At 37.2% G+C, this 16,900-nt stretch overlaps 1 protein-coding gene across 6 annotated transcripts in view; it reads right to left on the bottom strand.

The window, feature by feature from the left end:
* Window positions 1–1,460: 1,460 nt before the first annotated feature.
* The window catches only part of LOC132056903 (ABC transporter C family member 2-like), a 36,724-nt gene continuing 21,284 nt past the window's right edge, over window positions 1,461–16,900 (bottom strand). For all 6 annotated transcript variants that reach the window (XM_059449316.1, XM_059449303.1, XM_059449340.1 and 3 more), the window contains exons 13-28: window positions 16,729–16,863; window positions 15,311–15,417; window positions 15,130–15,223; window positions 14,453–14,620; window positions 13,170–13,310; window positions 11,081–11,281; window positions 10,880–10,978; window positions 10,628–10,780; window positions 10,082–10,455; window positions 8,518–8,698; window positions 8,033–8,356; window positions 6,798–7,554; window positions 5,374–5,495; window positions 3,278–3,523; window positions 2,677–3,100; window positions 1,461–1,821 (exon numbers count right to left, since the gene is read on the bottom strand). In XM_059449316.1, coding sequence (XP_059305299.1) covers window positions 1,727–1,821; window positions 2,677–3,100; window positions 3,278–3,523; window positions 5,374–5,495; window positions 6,798–7,554; window positions 8,033–8,356; window positions 8,518–8,698; window positions 10,082–10,455; window positions 10,628–10,780; window positions 10,880–10,978; window positions 11,081–11,281; window positions 13,170–13,310; window positions 14,453–14,620; window positions 15,130–15,223; window positions 15,311–15,417; window positions 16,729–16,863 — 3,621 coding nt within the window. In that variant the 3' untranslated portion in view covers window positions 1,461–1,726. The remainder of the gene's footprint in view (window positions 1,822–2,676; window positions 3,101–3,277; window positions 3,524–5,373; window positions 5,496–6,797; window positions 7,555–8,032; window positions 8,357–8,517; window positions 8,699–10,081; window positions 10,456–10,627; window positions 10,781–10,879; window positions 10,979–11,080; window positions 11,282–13,169; window positions 13,311–14,452; window positions 14,621–15,129; window positions 15,224–15,310; window positions 15,418–16,728; window positions 16,864–16,900) is intronic.

The raw sequence follows: 16,900 nt of genomic DNA, 5'->3' as shown, positions 1-16,900 counted from the left end.
AACGACGAAGACAAAGATATCAATTCAACATAAAAACAAATATTGAAACGAGCAAAATATCCAAATTCGTACCTAAATTTTAGAACGGATAACACGGACACAAAACGGATGAGGAACGAAGAAGCAAAAAAAAGAAAAGAAAAGGGCAAGCTAAAATAGAAAGGGTTTTAATGGGATAAGGGTAATTTCGTCAAAAAATATTCATTAAACAGGCGGCAGGGGCAAAAATTAAAGAAGGCATAAATGAAGGGCAAAATATAAAGACCAGCCGAAAAGAAGGGCACTCCGCGCAAAAAAAAGAAAAATAATGGCAATTTAGGCCCAATAGGTTGACATAGGGGCATTTTAGGGCGCAAAGGTAAACAAAGGGCATTTTCGTACCAAATCCCATAGTTCGAGGGCATTTTAGGCCCTTTTCCCTAATTAAAAAAAAAAAAAAAAACATAAGTATGAAAGAAAAATAGAGGTAGTAGTAACGTGGGACCAGCAAACAGGGCCACCATGTCTAAAAATAACAGTGTCTCACAAAACTTCACATGGAGTAAGATTTTGCATAGCAACCACGTGTAGGCTTCCTATTGTCTTTCTTAAGAGCTGTGAGGACGACAAAACATTCGGATCGGCGCGATATATATATATATATATATATATATATATATATATATATATATATTCATGGCTTTATGTTTTCTTTAAATGTAATTTTTAGTTGATACACTTAGAATGCAAATTTTATGCATAAAACTATTGTATTTCAGTTCTCTTTTTCATGCTATTATTAATTACTTCAAATAACATTTTCCTTTCTAAGTCGATTATTAGGAATACAACCTTTCAACTTAAATTGATAAATGATTAAGAACTTTGTATCGATTAAAAGTTGAGAGTTAATAAAAGAATAATTGAAGTTATTCCATTTTTACTTTCCCCCTCTTAATTTGGTCTAATAAACATGATTCACTGGTCTTGTACTCATTAATCATTTATTAGATGATGCAACGTTGTTTCTTGTTAAGTATTTTGTTAACATCATAGTGTCATAGTTGGATAACATAAGAAGTGACAATATACGCTAAACTGATTATAACAACCCCAATATTAACCTCAAAAATCAAAATGTCTTATCATTTGCAATAGAAGCAGTTTTTGGAAAGAAAAAAAAAACACTAAAAGATAATTTCTTCAAAAAAATTGATTTGCAAATACTTTTTCTTAAATACCAAACTCTTCTTTAATTTCCCAGAACTTCAAGGAAACCATAGGTTAAAAAGAATAAACCTAACCCCTCAGTTGTCAGCACCATCTCTTGATTTATACCTGTCCTTGTGCAAACCATCAGTGACTTGTAATTATATTATCACTAACTCTACAATTACTGGCATGAATGTACTCTCCGCGTGTGTGTTAGAAGTTCGATAGTAAGATGACAGGATCCAAAAATAAGTTGTTTTAGCAATGCATCACAGAACCTGGAAATCTCTTATAACAAAAAGCCACTCTAATGTCATTTCCTCGTATCCGTGATGATTGCATTCACAATCACACTTCCTAAATTTTTACAATCAAAATCTGATCCTCATCATCTTCAGAAGAGGCGCAGCAAAATTTGTTTATGGGATAAAAAATCAGTGTTACAACTAGTGTTAGGAGGGCAGAACAACTATTGAAGGATAATGAAAACAAGTAAAAACTCCCATTCCATAATTTGCTACAGACTGGAAGACTTCTACATCTCAGCGCGATCCCAGTTAATTGCTTTTTCGTCAAAGTCATCTGCTTGATCAAGTCTATTGCGTCCCAGCTTACTCATCATCGCGAGACCTGAAAAGTGTAGAAAGCCCAGAGGCATAAACATAACGTATATTTGATCAACAAATCATTACAAGATGACAAATGTATACTAACAGCACTGCTTCCTTAAAGAGGGTGATCCTTAGAGGCAGATCCAGGATTTAAATTAAATAGGTTCAACGCTTGCACTGAACTCATTGTACTGTTAAAAATTATGGGTTCAAATTTAACATTTGTTGTGATTTTAATAGGCTTTATATATATATATATATATATATATACACACACACACACAGACACGCACACTCTATGTCGAAAGTTCTGGGTTCCAGATGAACACATAGCCAAAAAGGCTACATCTGCCTCTGCCCACCTTACACCAGCCCTGACAAACACTCCTTGATATGTCCACATTAAGAACCAAACAAACGGAGACCAAGTAGAGGCCTCAAAGAGCAAACAAAGGCATACTCACCCAGAATAACAATTTTAGGCAGTGACCTGGATACTCGATGCCTAAACCAAGAAAATAAACCAAGGAATGTGGTAGGATATAGTTTGAATCCCCTCCACTTTTAACCAAAGGTCTCAGGTTCGAGCACTGGGAATAGAGAAACTCGTGGTAGGGAACACTTACCCCCTCTAGATTACTCAATTCAATAGATTTCAAATATCGGATGGTGGCAAAGAAAAGTGGGTAAAGTTAAACATATTATCCATGTACATCCTATTTCTTTGTTAAGGCACATAAACCTGTCGGTCTAAATATTTTTCTTTATCAGTACGGACTATAGCGGTGACCATCGCAAATAACGGTTCACAAAGAAGAAGACCATGAAAGTAATTGTTTTGCTTTTGACTAGGTTAATTTGCAGCAATCTTTACCTTCAACCATCTTGTACAAAGAAGACCACCATCTGTCTCTGGAAACCTGGTACTGATCCAGGGTCTCTTCGATTTCTGTGTCGTGCTTACCCTCTAATACTCCCTGCAGAGTGATTACGGCATTCTTTGTTTTCTTCAGGATATTATCCTCATCCTCAATTTCTAACTGCACAAGGTCATTTTGGGATGAAGTAAGTGTAACAGCAAGTGCAAACTGTGCTGCAGCAGCCCAACGTGAAGAGGCAAGCCATCTCCTTTGCCCATCTAACTGCTGCTTGTCCCTTGCTATACTGTTGCCCTCTTCCCCTCCGAAGACTAAGCTTCGTAAGTATTGAGCATTTGCAGCTCCTGTACTCTGAACCATCCTAGAAAAAGCACTTCCATCCTTTTGTAACAATACTTCCGGGGTATCATATTCTAGTAGCTGAAAAGAGAGACATAACAGGTAAATTGAATTAACCCACATAAGAACGAACAAAAATAGAAATGCAATTCCTCTTTTGTATATTTAGTTACCACAAGTGGATCTTTGAATGTGCAATCAGGCAGGACCTGTTATCACAGTGAGTCAAAAGACTAAGATTAGGGGTGAGCACTCTACCTTTCCAGAATCAAGCAGAAGAATTCTGTCACAGTCGATAATAGTGTTCAAACGGTGAGCAATAATGAGCATAGTGCATGACTTAAATTCTTCGCGTATGGTTTTCTGAATAAGAGCATCAGTTCTAACATCAACAGCAGCAGTTGCTTCATCAAGAACAAGAATCTTTGACCGGCGAAGCAAAGCTCGAGCAAGACTTAAAAGCTGTCTTTGTCCAACACTGAAATTTTCTCCGGCTTCCGAGACCTTAATACATCAAAGTAAATATTTTCTTAGCTATAGCTGAAATTTGTTTGACAAGGATACTAGAGATAGAAAAGTCAGAGAATAGAAGTAAGGAAAATTTTTACTTCTTAATTTATACATCAACAAAGGCTTGAGCCTATAAGCTTAGTTAATTCAAATAGTCACATTAAGTTAATTATGCAACAAGCTACTTTGACTAAAAAGAGGTGCATAGCGTTTTCTTTCTAGCAAAAACAGTAACTCTTTGAACCGTGCTTTCCAAGTTGTAATATACTGCGTTTGGATATAGCATAACCAATATAACTTTCAGTGTTTCCTATTTGATAAGTAATAACTCCAGCATCATCCAATAACAGGTATATCTCTGTAGATGTTTTCCAGTAACGGGCATTTTTTTTATTTTTTATTTATTTATTTTTTTTGATGACAAGGGAACTGCAACCGCTACCCTTCAGGTGCGCACAGGGTAAACCCCGCTCCTGTGCAATAGCCCGCAAACCACACAGAAGAGATAACCCGCACTAGGCCAGCGCCGTGCAACTCGACCCAGAAGGCAAATCCCCTATTGTTGTAGGCAGGGGGTTTTGAACCCGAGACCTTCACTATGGAAGCCCCATGCTCAACCAACTGAGCCACCCTTGCGGGTTCCAGTAACAGGTACATTCCTCCACATCACCATATTAAAAAGCCCAACTAAAAGCTAACTCAACCCCAAAAGCTAGCTCAAGAGGTGAGGATTGTCCAAGTCATATTAAGGAGACAACCGATCCCTTTGAAGACCGATGTGGGATTTCTTCACAGTGATCATACGATTTACAACTGTGCATGAGCTGGCACCATATTCACATGCTAGAGTCCTTGGAAGTGCATTTTAATGGTTATATACTACTTTCATCCCCTTCCTCTACTGAACTTGGCAATAGGCACTCTATATCGTTCGGTAAGAATGCAGCTTCATTTATTGCTTAAACTTCATCTACATTTTGAAGATTTCACTTCTCTCTTGAATTACCTCCACCAAATAGCTCTTCCAATAGCCCAGATACTTGCACACTTGGAATCTGGTATCTTTTGGTCCCTCAAACTGTTGATTTCTCTTCTCCTACCCATTAACTAACTCCCCAAGATGCCCCCTTGGGACCTCCACTAAGAAAGATTAAGTACCCAAAAAGCTGAAGGCTTCCGTATGGTCAATGAAACTAACACCAATTACATATTAATAACGAGAATTCATAGGTTTATTAGCAGTAATTGGGGTATAATGCTATAGAGAAACATTGAAACTCACATACATCTATTTCTAGATTTCATGAACAAAGAAAATATGGCAGTAGCTTTTTCACATACTTGACAATCGTTCATTGCACCAGAAAGTAGGAACAGTCTTTACTGTCAAACATAGAGGATTTGGCCAAGGCAAGAATAGGAAGATACTCTGGAGGTGCATTATATTCAAAGTAGTTTGGTGTCTTCAGGAGGAATGAACTGGTAGTATTTTCAAGACAACTTGCTTTCTGTTGATTACGTGTGGAGACAGTAATATTTCTCTCGTATATGTGCTGTAGAGCCATAGGCTTATCTTGTGATATGCCTTTGACAGATCTACAACATGATTGGAAGGTAGATCTCATCAAATGTAACCTATAATCAATTTTCTTTCTTTTGATGAAATGATATATTTTGCCTCCTGTACCTTTTTTCCCTCATTAATAATCTCTTTTCTCATTTAAGAAATCCAGATAGTAATGATTTTGAGACAGAAAACTGGTTGAACTAAATTAGTTTTCTGCATAGAATGTGAACTATCAATTGTAGCAAACTTATAAATAAGGAAAGCAACAAGAACAAACCTCGGCATCGAGACCCAAAGAGTTCCTCCTGATAACATCCTTTAGGTGCGCCCGCTCTAGAGACTCCCAGAGGTCAGCATCATTGTGCTCATTGAACGGATCAAGGTTAAATCTTACAGTCCCTGACCAAAAAACATTAGGAGTATTGAGATAAACACTTAATGGTAAATTGGTAGGTTGTTTGTTAATTCAGACAAACACCGAAAATGAGGGACATGTTTAATTTGACATAAAATGCAGACCAACTCGGAAGAATTTGATAGTAGCATATGTTCCTCTATTTATTTGTTTTAGCATTCACCCATTTGAACTTCTTAAAGATTGTCCCGGAGATCTTTCATTCAATGTTAACAGTCCACAGGAGCCAAGAAAATAATGAGGAAAAAAAAAAAAAAAGGAGAAGAAGAAGCTGCAGGCGATCGTTAAGAAAATAACAGATCCTGCCACCCATGGCCCATCAGAAGTTTCTTCCATTCTTTCCCCCCTACTTATTTCTCCCACATTTATCTAGCTATTCTGCTGCAGTTATTTTCCTGTCTATCCTGCTTTGGTTACACTTCTTTTGAGCCGGGGGGTCTATCAGAAACAGCCTATCTACCCCACAAAGGTAGGGGTAAGGTTTGCGTACATCTTACCCTCCCCAAACTCCACTTGTGGGGCTACACTGGGTATGTTGTTGTTGTTGTTCTTATTTCTCCCACCTCCAGGACCCAGCAGCTCCTTCCCCTCCCATGTCCCAATCATGTTGGTTACATATAAGCGAAGTTTATGCAGGGTACTAAACATTTTTAGCATAGGACTAGAATTGTGCAACATACACAAATATAGATGACACATGTTAAAGAAGTTTGATGGGGAGATTCATTTTAGAAAATGATAAACAGTAAATTTATATAGTACCAAAAAGCTTTTTAGGGCTTTCGGTACACTTTACCCCTCATCAAAACAGAAAGATTCCTTTAGAAAATAATCTTATTTTGGCATGATTTTCACACCATACTCACTGCTACAAGAAAAAACATCAGACATAATCTAAGTCCATCACAGCATACAGAGTAATTGTTAAGTCCAGTGCTCAACCCTCATTAACCTCAAAGTTCAAGCTTATCCACTAACAAAAAATATTTGACAATGTCCATGGACTTTGGACAAAGATAGATCTTAAGTCAGATGCGCAACAGACAGAAACACAGTTCACTAACAAGTGCCTCCAGCCCTATAGCAGAATCACATGTGCGTGATTATCTTGGGACAACTTGATTTGAACTATAAAGATAACTGAAATCTATAAAAGCAAACCCTATAGCAGAATCACATGTGCGTGATTATCTTGGGACAACTTGATTTGAACTATAAAGATAACTGAAATCTATAAAAGCAAACATCCATCCTAAAAAATTGGTGAAAACAAAATCAAATGATACCTGAGAACAAAACTGGTGCTTGCGGTATAATACCAAGAACCTTCCGGAGATCTGTAAGTCCAAACTTTGAAACATCACAATCATCAATTAAGATCCTTCCACTTTCAGGTTCCACAAGTCGGAACAAAGCATTAAACATGCTAGATTTTCCAGCTCCAGTCCTGCCAACTACTCCGACTTTGTCACTCGGAGGAATTGTGAAGGATATACCATGCAGAACAGGAGGAAGTTCAGGCCTGTAACGTAAGACAACGTTCTCAAATCGAATGGATCCTGCTGAAGGCCATCCAGGGGGAGGACGGCTGCCCTCAATTATGGCTGGAGCTTCTGATGGTAACTCTATATATGTTCCAACTCGCTCGACAGCATTTAAGCTATTCTCAGCCAAACTTGCAAGTCTCAGTACAGCAGTTAACAGGCTTGTGATATTTAGGGCATAACTGAGAAGCAAACCCATTGTTGAGGCAAAGGCCTGCTGGTTTTCTGCCCTTCCATTCTGCACCACAGCAAATGTTGCAGTAAGCCAGATCATAATACCCCCTACAGTCTCCAGACGGATTGCAAGCCATCGATTTCCACTCATGGTCACAAGTGTAAACCTAATATTATTATCCACTGACTTTCCGTTGATGTTGGCCATTCGATCATAAGCTTTATATGCACGAATAGTTGCAAGACCATTTAGTGCTTCACTAAATTGTGCATAGACAGGAGATCTGGAGATGGAATCCAAGCGCTTCACCTCACGAGCAGTACTCTGCATGATACAGGTTGTTTTGAGCGAACAATAAGTAGAATTAAAATAGAGAAGGGACAAAAATCAGAGAAAACCCCTAAGGGGAGGCTTAGTTGACGTTAATCCACCAAATGCAATCAGCCAGACACAAGTTAAGGAAACAGATCCATTTTCATAAACCAAGGTTAGTTTAATTCTCCTCAATTATAGGACTCGAACATGGCACATAACATGAGAGGCACATGCCAGGGTGCAATATTTTACAAATAATATGAGCAAGAGAATTAAATAGAATTATGGACAAAGTATGTACGATGCATCCAGAGGAATGACAATAGCTTGTTTTGTTTCAGAAAGAGGTGTACCACTTGACCTCATGCTTAGGTGTCAATACAATGAGTCCAGGCTCATATCGGACACATTATCTATAAAGCAGTTCAGATTATATCTCAGAAACATGAAATATAAAAACAAGATAAAATAATAGTTTCTCACATACCTGATAATATAAATAAGCTCCGTAGAAAACGACCAACAATGGCATTATTGCCCATAAAGACATGGTACTCACTATACCAATTAGGACAAATGTTGAGATAAGCTGAAACACCTGGCCCAGGAACATGCTTACAAAGGGTGCAACATTTCTATCTATGTCCCCCAGATCCTTGGCAAACCTATTGATAATCCTTCCAAGTGGGTTTGTGTGAAAGAAGACCATTGGCGCTCTTAAAATAGATTTAAGCATAGCATCATGCAACCTCCTGGCAGCATAAAGGCTTGACGTGATCAGCCAAAATGAATTCGTCAGAGTTACCATAACCTGATATGAAAAGAATTTAGACAGTATTTAGAAGTTTCCTTTTTCCCCTTCATCAGATAATGAGTGATACTGTCTTATTCAGCATACAAGAATATCAAATATATTGACTCGGTAGGGAGAAAACAGAAACAAACAAAAGCTAAGAGCTAATTATTACATACTTGACCAAGAGACAAAAGTGAATAAATCAGATTGTAAAAGCCAGCGCTATATCTCGTCGAACTGCTTTGATCAGTCCAAAAACTTAACCATGTGCTACTCCCAACACGCAGAGCTTCAATCAAGAAATAGCACATAAATAGAATCAGAACCACCCAAGAACCTCCCAAGGCATTTTTGTACCTGCAACATGAGTTGAAAACAAGCTAAATCAGTACACAAAGGCATGTGCTAATACTAGGCTTGGAAAATGCTTTTGTATAATGCATTTCAGTTCAAGCAATGCCCAAATGCTCTTAGTTTCCCACCATGCGGTAGAAGGTTAACATTCTTCGGAAAGGAAAAGGAGAAAGCTGCATCAGCTAAAGGAAATCCCATCAGATAAACACAAGCAGACACTTAATGTATCGATTTAGACTACAACTTGACCAAGAGCATTTTCTCTCCTTCTGTAAAAAAAAGTTATCCACCCTACAGAAAGAGGAGGAAGGAAAAAGTAGAGGTTGCAAACTCGTGCATCTTTATTTAAACTACAACGATTTGACATCAAACATACATTTAAACTGAAGTGTACTAGACTGAGGACATTTTCTCCCCGCAAAAGGAAGCTGGCATCTAAACATTAAAGTACTTGGATATTCTTCAAGATGTTTGTCTCATTAACGCGACTAATAGATTAACTAAATTTTAATCTTGACAAAAAGCAGGCTTAATTAGAAAATTTGAATTTTGGTGATATTGCAGAACAGATGAATGCTCAAACTTTCACCAATTCCGACGAACTTTATTTACAGGATATTTGAAGGAGAGAACGTAACTTCTTCTATGAAATTCACTCATCTTGAGAATTAGTTTGATTCTCCTATAAAAATAGTTAAGCAACAAGTGGCGTTTAAGTTAAAGGACGAATTACTGTGGAGAAGACATCCTTGGCTCACGAGATGGCTATGAAGATACATTAAGTCTTCAAACTGGTCAATAGCTTCAATTTTTTTCTTTTTTTCTTTTTGAAACAGGTAACATTTGTATTATAGACTAGTACTGGGGAAGTACGGAAAACCCCTTTACAAGAGAAAAAGGAGAGAAAAAAAAAAGAATTTAAACAAGAGTCACTGAAGCATAGCTGCAATCCTAAAATGAATCAAGAACATCTAGGATTGTCTCTGTAGCTTCAATTTGTAGTCCTCATTCTTAACACATAAAGCAAATTATGCTAGAAAGGCATGAGAGCTCTTTGTGTCAAGCAGAACTACAACTATTTTATGCAAAACAAACTCAACAGCTTTCAGGTAACTAGTTTTTAATTGAAAGATTGGCTATGGAACTCATAGTTTAGATAATTTATCAATCAAGATATTAAATCTTGGAGATGCTTGCATGTGAAACCTTTTCTACACTCTACAGGAGTTTCTTAGTATTGAAAGGTGTTTAGCTACCTCATGACATAAACTGAAAACCCTCTCTCTCTCTCTCTCTCTCTCTTATATACAAAAACACACATACACATTAATGTAGAAAATTGAAAAGTTTGTTCAAACTCTCCCAAGAACATAGTACCAGTCTTACCTCATTAGAACATTCCAGCTCACTACACCAGTTTCTCGTTCCTCTTGCTTAATAAGAACAGATTTTCCTTCTTTCTTATCTTTTCCGACTTCTTTAGATACCCCATTGGCCTCACCATTAACAACAAGTTCTGAAGATTTTTTTGTGTCATCATTTTCCTTTTCTTCTGTATACTCTTCCATTTTTCCCGCATTTTCCATCAATTTCTGAAACAGTACCCCGTTATTTGAGAGATATTCAAAGGTTCCTTCCTCTTTCACCATACCATCATGCACCAGTATGATTTTGTCTACTTGTGAAAGGAAGTGTAGCTGGTTTGTGACTAAAACTCTGGTTTTTCCTTTCAGTTCTCCCTTGATGCACCTTTCAAACACCTGGGCGTCATACATTAAGATGAGTGTTCATACAAAAGACCTTCAGTTGCCACAAAATTATGCAAGTCGGAACATTTCAGTAACATACTGCACCATGAAAATGTAACAAAACCAAAAAGTGAAAGAAACTTGCTTTGGATCCCTGATGTTTTCATCAAAGTAAAATGGTTACCTGGCGGCCTACATCAGCATCCAAAGCACTTAAAGGGTCGTCAAATATGCAAACATCGGAATTAGAATAAACAGCCCTAGCCATGGAAACTCGCTGCTTCTGCCCTCCACTAATATTGACACCCCGTTCACCAATTTCAGTGAAATCACCACCCTAGACAAGGGCAATTGAAAATTGAGCAACACATTCAAGAAAGATTGTCCTTATCTGAAAGAAAAAAATTAATTAGATAACTTTTGCAGGTATCCTTACCGGAAGCAATTCAAGGTCATGTCGCAATGCGGTCACATCGATGGCCCTATCATACCTTACAGCGTCAATTGCAGAACCAAACAGTATATTTTCACGTACCTGTAGAACGTAATTATGCACTTCAAGTGATCCACGATACCAAATATCTTTAATCAAAAGCAGCTACACTTACGTATGTAACGTTTAAACAGGGTTACTTACTGTTGCATTAAAAATCCATGAAACTTGTGGTACATAAGCAACTGTTCCTCTTATGACAACCATCGAATCAGAAATGGAAGGAACCTCTCCAAGCATTGCAGAGATTAGCGATGTCTTTCCTTCTCCAGTGCCTCCAACAATAGCTACTAAACTACCAGTTGGTATATCCAAATTGATATTTGACAACGTTGGTTTCTCTGCCTGCACATTGCAAGACAACAGTTGAGTGTCCACCTCCTATATGCCTTGAAGATAATTGACAAGCCCACTAATTTCAAAATTTAGCAACTGCATTGAAGATTAAACAGGTACAGTGTATTGAAGAGCTGCCTTCTTGATTAAAAGTATATCTGGTTTTTTATTTTATTTAATTATTTTTTTAATTTTCAACACAAATAGAAACTTCTCGATTTTTTTATTGATATAGATACAAGTACAAGTGAACTTCAGAAGAAATCAAAAAATAACTCAGAAACTCAATGAAATAAGCTGCTCAACAATACTTTTGTAGGTCAGACAGCTGGATATTGCGTTTTAAACCATAAGGTCCACAGCAGTCTATACAAAATAAATCAGCACAATAATGCCTTGGAAGATTATAGAATGTTCTTCAAGCCAAAAGTACAACTTGAGCACTCCCAAGGAATCATGATAGTTATTCCAGAACCAACAAATTACAAGAATAGATTCCTCAGAGCTGCTGCATATATGTATTGTTCCTCGATTCAGGAATCCTCTCCACCATAAATCTCTAGTAAATAGGTAGTTTTGGACAGATGGCAGTAAGAGTCATTGGTCTACACGCTACATCAATCAAGTCAGTAGACCTTCTTTGGCCTCTGAGACTGTATGAGGTCAACCATTTAACCGTCAATGAATTAAATACCACAGATTTTCTGCAGAACTTTAGCCTATTCAACAAGTGAAGCCAAATGAAAAGCTCTAGGTACAAAGAGAGACCAGCTAAAAGGATTTATGAATTAATAAACAAGTCGTTTGAAGATCAACCTTATAATCAGATGGTGACAAATGGAATCTAGAAAGAGAACCAACAAAGAAAAGCAAGTTCTTCAGCTTCTCTGTTTTACAGAATCCTCAAAAATGAAAATACTCTAAACAGAAATTCCTTTGGGCAGAAGTGGAAATAGGAGCATGACAACCTTCTGAGAAACGATATAGACATAAGAGAAGAACTGAAAGATGAGTATGGTGGATTCAGAGATTGTCCAAGAACCTTGTAGAGTACCATTAGATACCTACACAATCCATCATTTTAGGCCAGAATACTTTTAGGCCTCTTGGTACAACTAATTCATTCCACTAGCCTCATCCTTGTTTATCAAAATATTATGTAACAAATTGTACATAATCCTCCAGTTAAATAAATCGAATTCCCTATGCCTAACAGAAGTGAGATGAGACTCCACTAAACCCAGGCCATCCAAATATCCTGCACCTAACTAATGTGGTACAAGATAGCATCATTCTCTTAGGACACCATGGCTTAATCACAAAGCAACAAACTATTTGCTCTACCATACTCCATTCACATCACTTCCCAAGCATACCGGATCCCTTCCAAGGAGCTACAGTATCAGGTGCTAGACCACAGATTACTCCCAAATTTATTTGTGCCCCAAATAATGACATGAACCAAATTCATTAACAACATATAATGTGGTACCAGGTAGCTGTTTGTGGAAGTAGAAAGTCTAGGTGATAGTGACTGTTAAAAAAGAATTAAATTACCTGGAGAAGAATCTTTCTGGAGAGCAATAATAATTATGCAAGATATAATAGGTTTCCGGAGAAGGATGAGTTTAACATGAAGCTATGAACAGATTCCTTAAAGAATCGAAATGAAACAAGAAAAAGGAAAAGAGGGAGGTGTACCAATTTATGAACCAAAAGTACATCTACTTATACATTGTCTGTTCTTTTTCATCCATCTGGTAAGTATATGTTATGTCCTTACCCACTTCTGTTTATATAACAAACATAGGAGGAGGCTAAAGGCTCCCACATCTATGTTTGCAAGGCTAAGTGTACTTTTTTCTGTAAAAAAGAAGATATCGACCAATGTGCAAACCTTTGATTCCCATGAAAAGCTTCCATTCTTGATTGAAATTGCCGGAAGTCCAGGCTCAAGAGGTGGATTGGGAAGAAGTATTCTCTCTTCAGCTAAGAGAAGCTCTTCTAGACGTTTTAACGATACGTTTGCATTAACAATCTGCAACAGCAAAACATATGTGCACCTATGTAAATCAAACAAACAGCAAAATGAAGGATGATCTTATAGATTTTGTTCTTTCTGCTCATGTAAAAAAAAAAAGGGAGGAAAAGGAAAAAAAGGATGCTAGTTTCTTTTTTCTCAATCTCAAAATGCATGGAATGCTTCACTTTAATTGTAAAATTTAAAAAAATTAATGAAGTGGCTTATAACTTTTTCCTTTTTGAGGTACGAAGTGCAAACTAGATATTATCCACCACAACTGTTGAGTAAAAAGGACAAAAAAAACTGACATTGTTATAATCAAGAAATTTCACAGAATAGAAAAGTCATAGAAAAATGTAAAAGTGGCATATTTAACAAGCCAACTTTTGGGTGATAAGGAAGAATAAAAAAGACACATCAGCACCAACTATATTCAGTAATTAAAAAAAGTTATTATTGGCCATTCTGGCGAGTTCTCAAAAGGACATATTTGTGGCATCTCGGGGATGCTGATGTGATTAAACTTTATTCACTTTCATTGGAGAAATAAATTACTTCAAAAAGTAATTTTCTCATATGGGGACCAAATTAACAACATTGATTTAATCAGAAATGAAGTAATAATTCAAACAGAACATGCCCCAAGATTCTGCTTAGAATGTGACAATATTGAAATGCTTCATTCAATGTTGCACACCAATCCACATATCCAGATGCATGTCACATCTCTGCCGATGAAATAGACATAAGGAAATTGTGGCAGTTATACAAAAATGAACAAGTCTCTGGCATCTAACCATTATTCACCTCACCACATCACTTTAGTATCTGATAATGCCATCAGTCTTAGCTATGACCTTCAATTCAGATGGTTAGAAATGACAAATAATTTTGTTTTATTTTCCTCTTTTTCTTTATTTTTCATGGGGAGGGGTGGTTTTAGGTGAGACATTTGATTGTCAAATAGAAAATGAAACAATACTTCAGCATGACTATTGAAGCACCCAGGAATTAGTCTTTGTTCTCAAACAGGCTAGAATAAATGCTACAACAGCAATCTTCAAAGACAGCTATCAGCAAATCGAGGGTTCTTCAACAATTGAAAGGGCAATAAAGCTATTTAATATCAGCATATCGTGAAAAGACATTGGACAAACCTGTGTTATTATATTTGGAAGCATGAAGAGTGGAAAACGCAACACCGCGAACAAGGATAGAGATGTAAATGCCCTAGCTGGTGTTAGATCTCCTCCGAGTAGGGAGAATACGCCAAATGAGATCACAATCACCACAACAGGAATACTGTTCAAAATGAAGCTATTCAACTGAAATGAATAAAAACAAAGAGGATATCAAAGTCAGGTCAAGAGGAAAAAAGTGAAGGAGAAATCGAGAATGACAAGTAAATTTTCTATCGCAGTATTGGTGTTCTTTTCTTCTGCCCGCATAGACCAGCTGTGCGCCAAGGTGAAGCAAACTGTTTTCATTCATGAAGTCTTGCGGATATACATAAATATGTAAATGTATGATCTAATGGTCTTAGGTTAGGGGCATGATGTTACTCGGACTCTCCAAAAATGCTACCCCTGTCGGATCCTCCAAAAATGCACTACTATTGGAGGATCCGACACCAACCCGGTGGCATTTTTGAAGAGTCCGAGCAACATAATGAGGGTTATACAGTTGATTCAAGCTTTACTCTTGTGGCAATACAACATAGTGCAACTCGGTTTAACCTCCAAGGAAGGCACGATAACATTTCCTTTCTGAAAAAACAATTTATGCTTCTGGTTAATTTGAAACTGGAAAGAAAGCCAGATGGCTCACAACATACCGCTGCTAGTAATTGTGCTTTCCTATACCAAGTCAGTTCCTCATTCCGAACACCCTGAACCTTGGACTGGAAACTATTCTCCCATGCATAAGATCTGAAAAGTACATATCACTAGAGTTACAATCATTAAACTGGGTAGTATATTTAGGGATTCCAAACATGCTTTGCAAATGATCTATACTTGACTGTGTCCATTGCAGCCAATATTTCATTCATGAGACCAATTCTCTTGTCTGTTCGCTGTAATCCTTCTTTCGTCAGTCTCTGCATCTTGCTTATTATAAATGTCTGCACCAAATATATTTTCATTAAGACAATAGCAAGATAACTAATCCCCAAAGAAAAAAAAAAAAGGAAAATAGCAAGAGAATGCTGTGATATGGGAATAGAAGACATCAAGAATAGTTGTGCATACTCTACGCACACGGAAAAAGTGAAACAAGTAGAAAAAGAAAATGATGTCAACACAACCGTACTGAAAAATGGACACAGAATTTACAAGAATAAATAGTTTAATACCTAAACTCTATTTAGTCTTCTTTTTAATCAGGAAAATTGTGATTTCATTGACAAATGCATCCAGTAGATGCTATATTACAAACTGTTCCACAAACAAAAAAGATGAGCTCCACAACCCTATGCAGTCTATTCTGAACGATAATAGGCAGGTGAATCCTTTATTAGTGAAATTGTGGGTAAGACTTTCCAAAGTCCAGCTAATGGATATAATAGGGTACAAGTTATGCTAATGGACATTCTATGTCTGCACTGGAATTCTTCACTTCAAACATAAAAACCATCAATACCCAACTATCAGCACCTTTGATTCCAATCAATACGGAAAATAGAGCTGTTACTTGTACCCATCATTATCTCTCACTAATTACCCTCAACATCAAGCACTCAAATGCGTCCTCCTTTTACAGCATAGGGTTGCATTAGACCGGTTTTCTGGAGTACATGTGATACTCCAGCCATTATAAGCATCCGTCAGTGCCCAGCCATTATAAGCATCCGTCAGTGCCTTAAAGTAACCACCATTAATTTAAATGATTTCACTTGTGTACTTTTGGAGCACATGCCGTTCCAGTTGCATGGAGCACATGTCATTCCAGCCATGCAACGATTATCATAATGACTCATGTTGAGTAAGATTCTCTATTATCTTTATACAACTTGTATGGGCTGTTCCCCCAGTGTTGCTTGGTCTCTCCAAAAATGTTGCCGCACCAGTGCGGATCCTCTAAAAATTCACTATTTTTGGAGGATACAACATGCATCTGGCGGGATTTTTGAAGAGTCTGAGCAACGTAGGTTTCCCCTATGACATAATTATATATAATAACCTTAAATTGAATATAACCCATTTTGGATAATCCTATTAGCATGAGCACAGGCTCCAAAAGAACTGGGGCAATAAAGCATTTGCCTTTAATTGCAGAAACAACTCCCTTTCTTCTTGTTGCTCGAAACTTGAAAGTGCTCTTCCTCAAGTAAGCATTATTATCGAAATTTAGGTATATAATAAAAAAGTGGAAATATCTTCTAGACAAATGTATAAATGTTTTAAGTAAGAAGAGGAAAAGCAAAGCTCCTTACCTGTACTGGAAACATAAGAACCAACATAAGTGCACCAAGAAGTGCTGCAACCCCCAATAGCTGGTAAAGAAGAACCAAAGCAACAATAATCCGAAGAGGAGCTGACCAAATAGTATGAAGTGACTGACATATTTGCTGGAGAAATAAGAAAGGCACCAATGTCAACCCAGCA

Source organism: Lycium ferocissimum, chromosome 1 (assembly GCF_029784015.1).
Source record: "Lycium ferocissimum isolate CSIRO_LF1 chromosome 1, AGI_CSIRO_Lferr_CH_V1, whole genome shotgun sequence".
Lineage (NCBI taxonomy): Eukaryota > Viridiplantae > Streptophyta > Magnoliopsida > Solanales > Solanaceae > Lycium > Lycium ferocissimum.
This window is presented reverse-complemented; position numbering and strand designations above follow the sequence as displayed.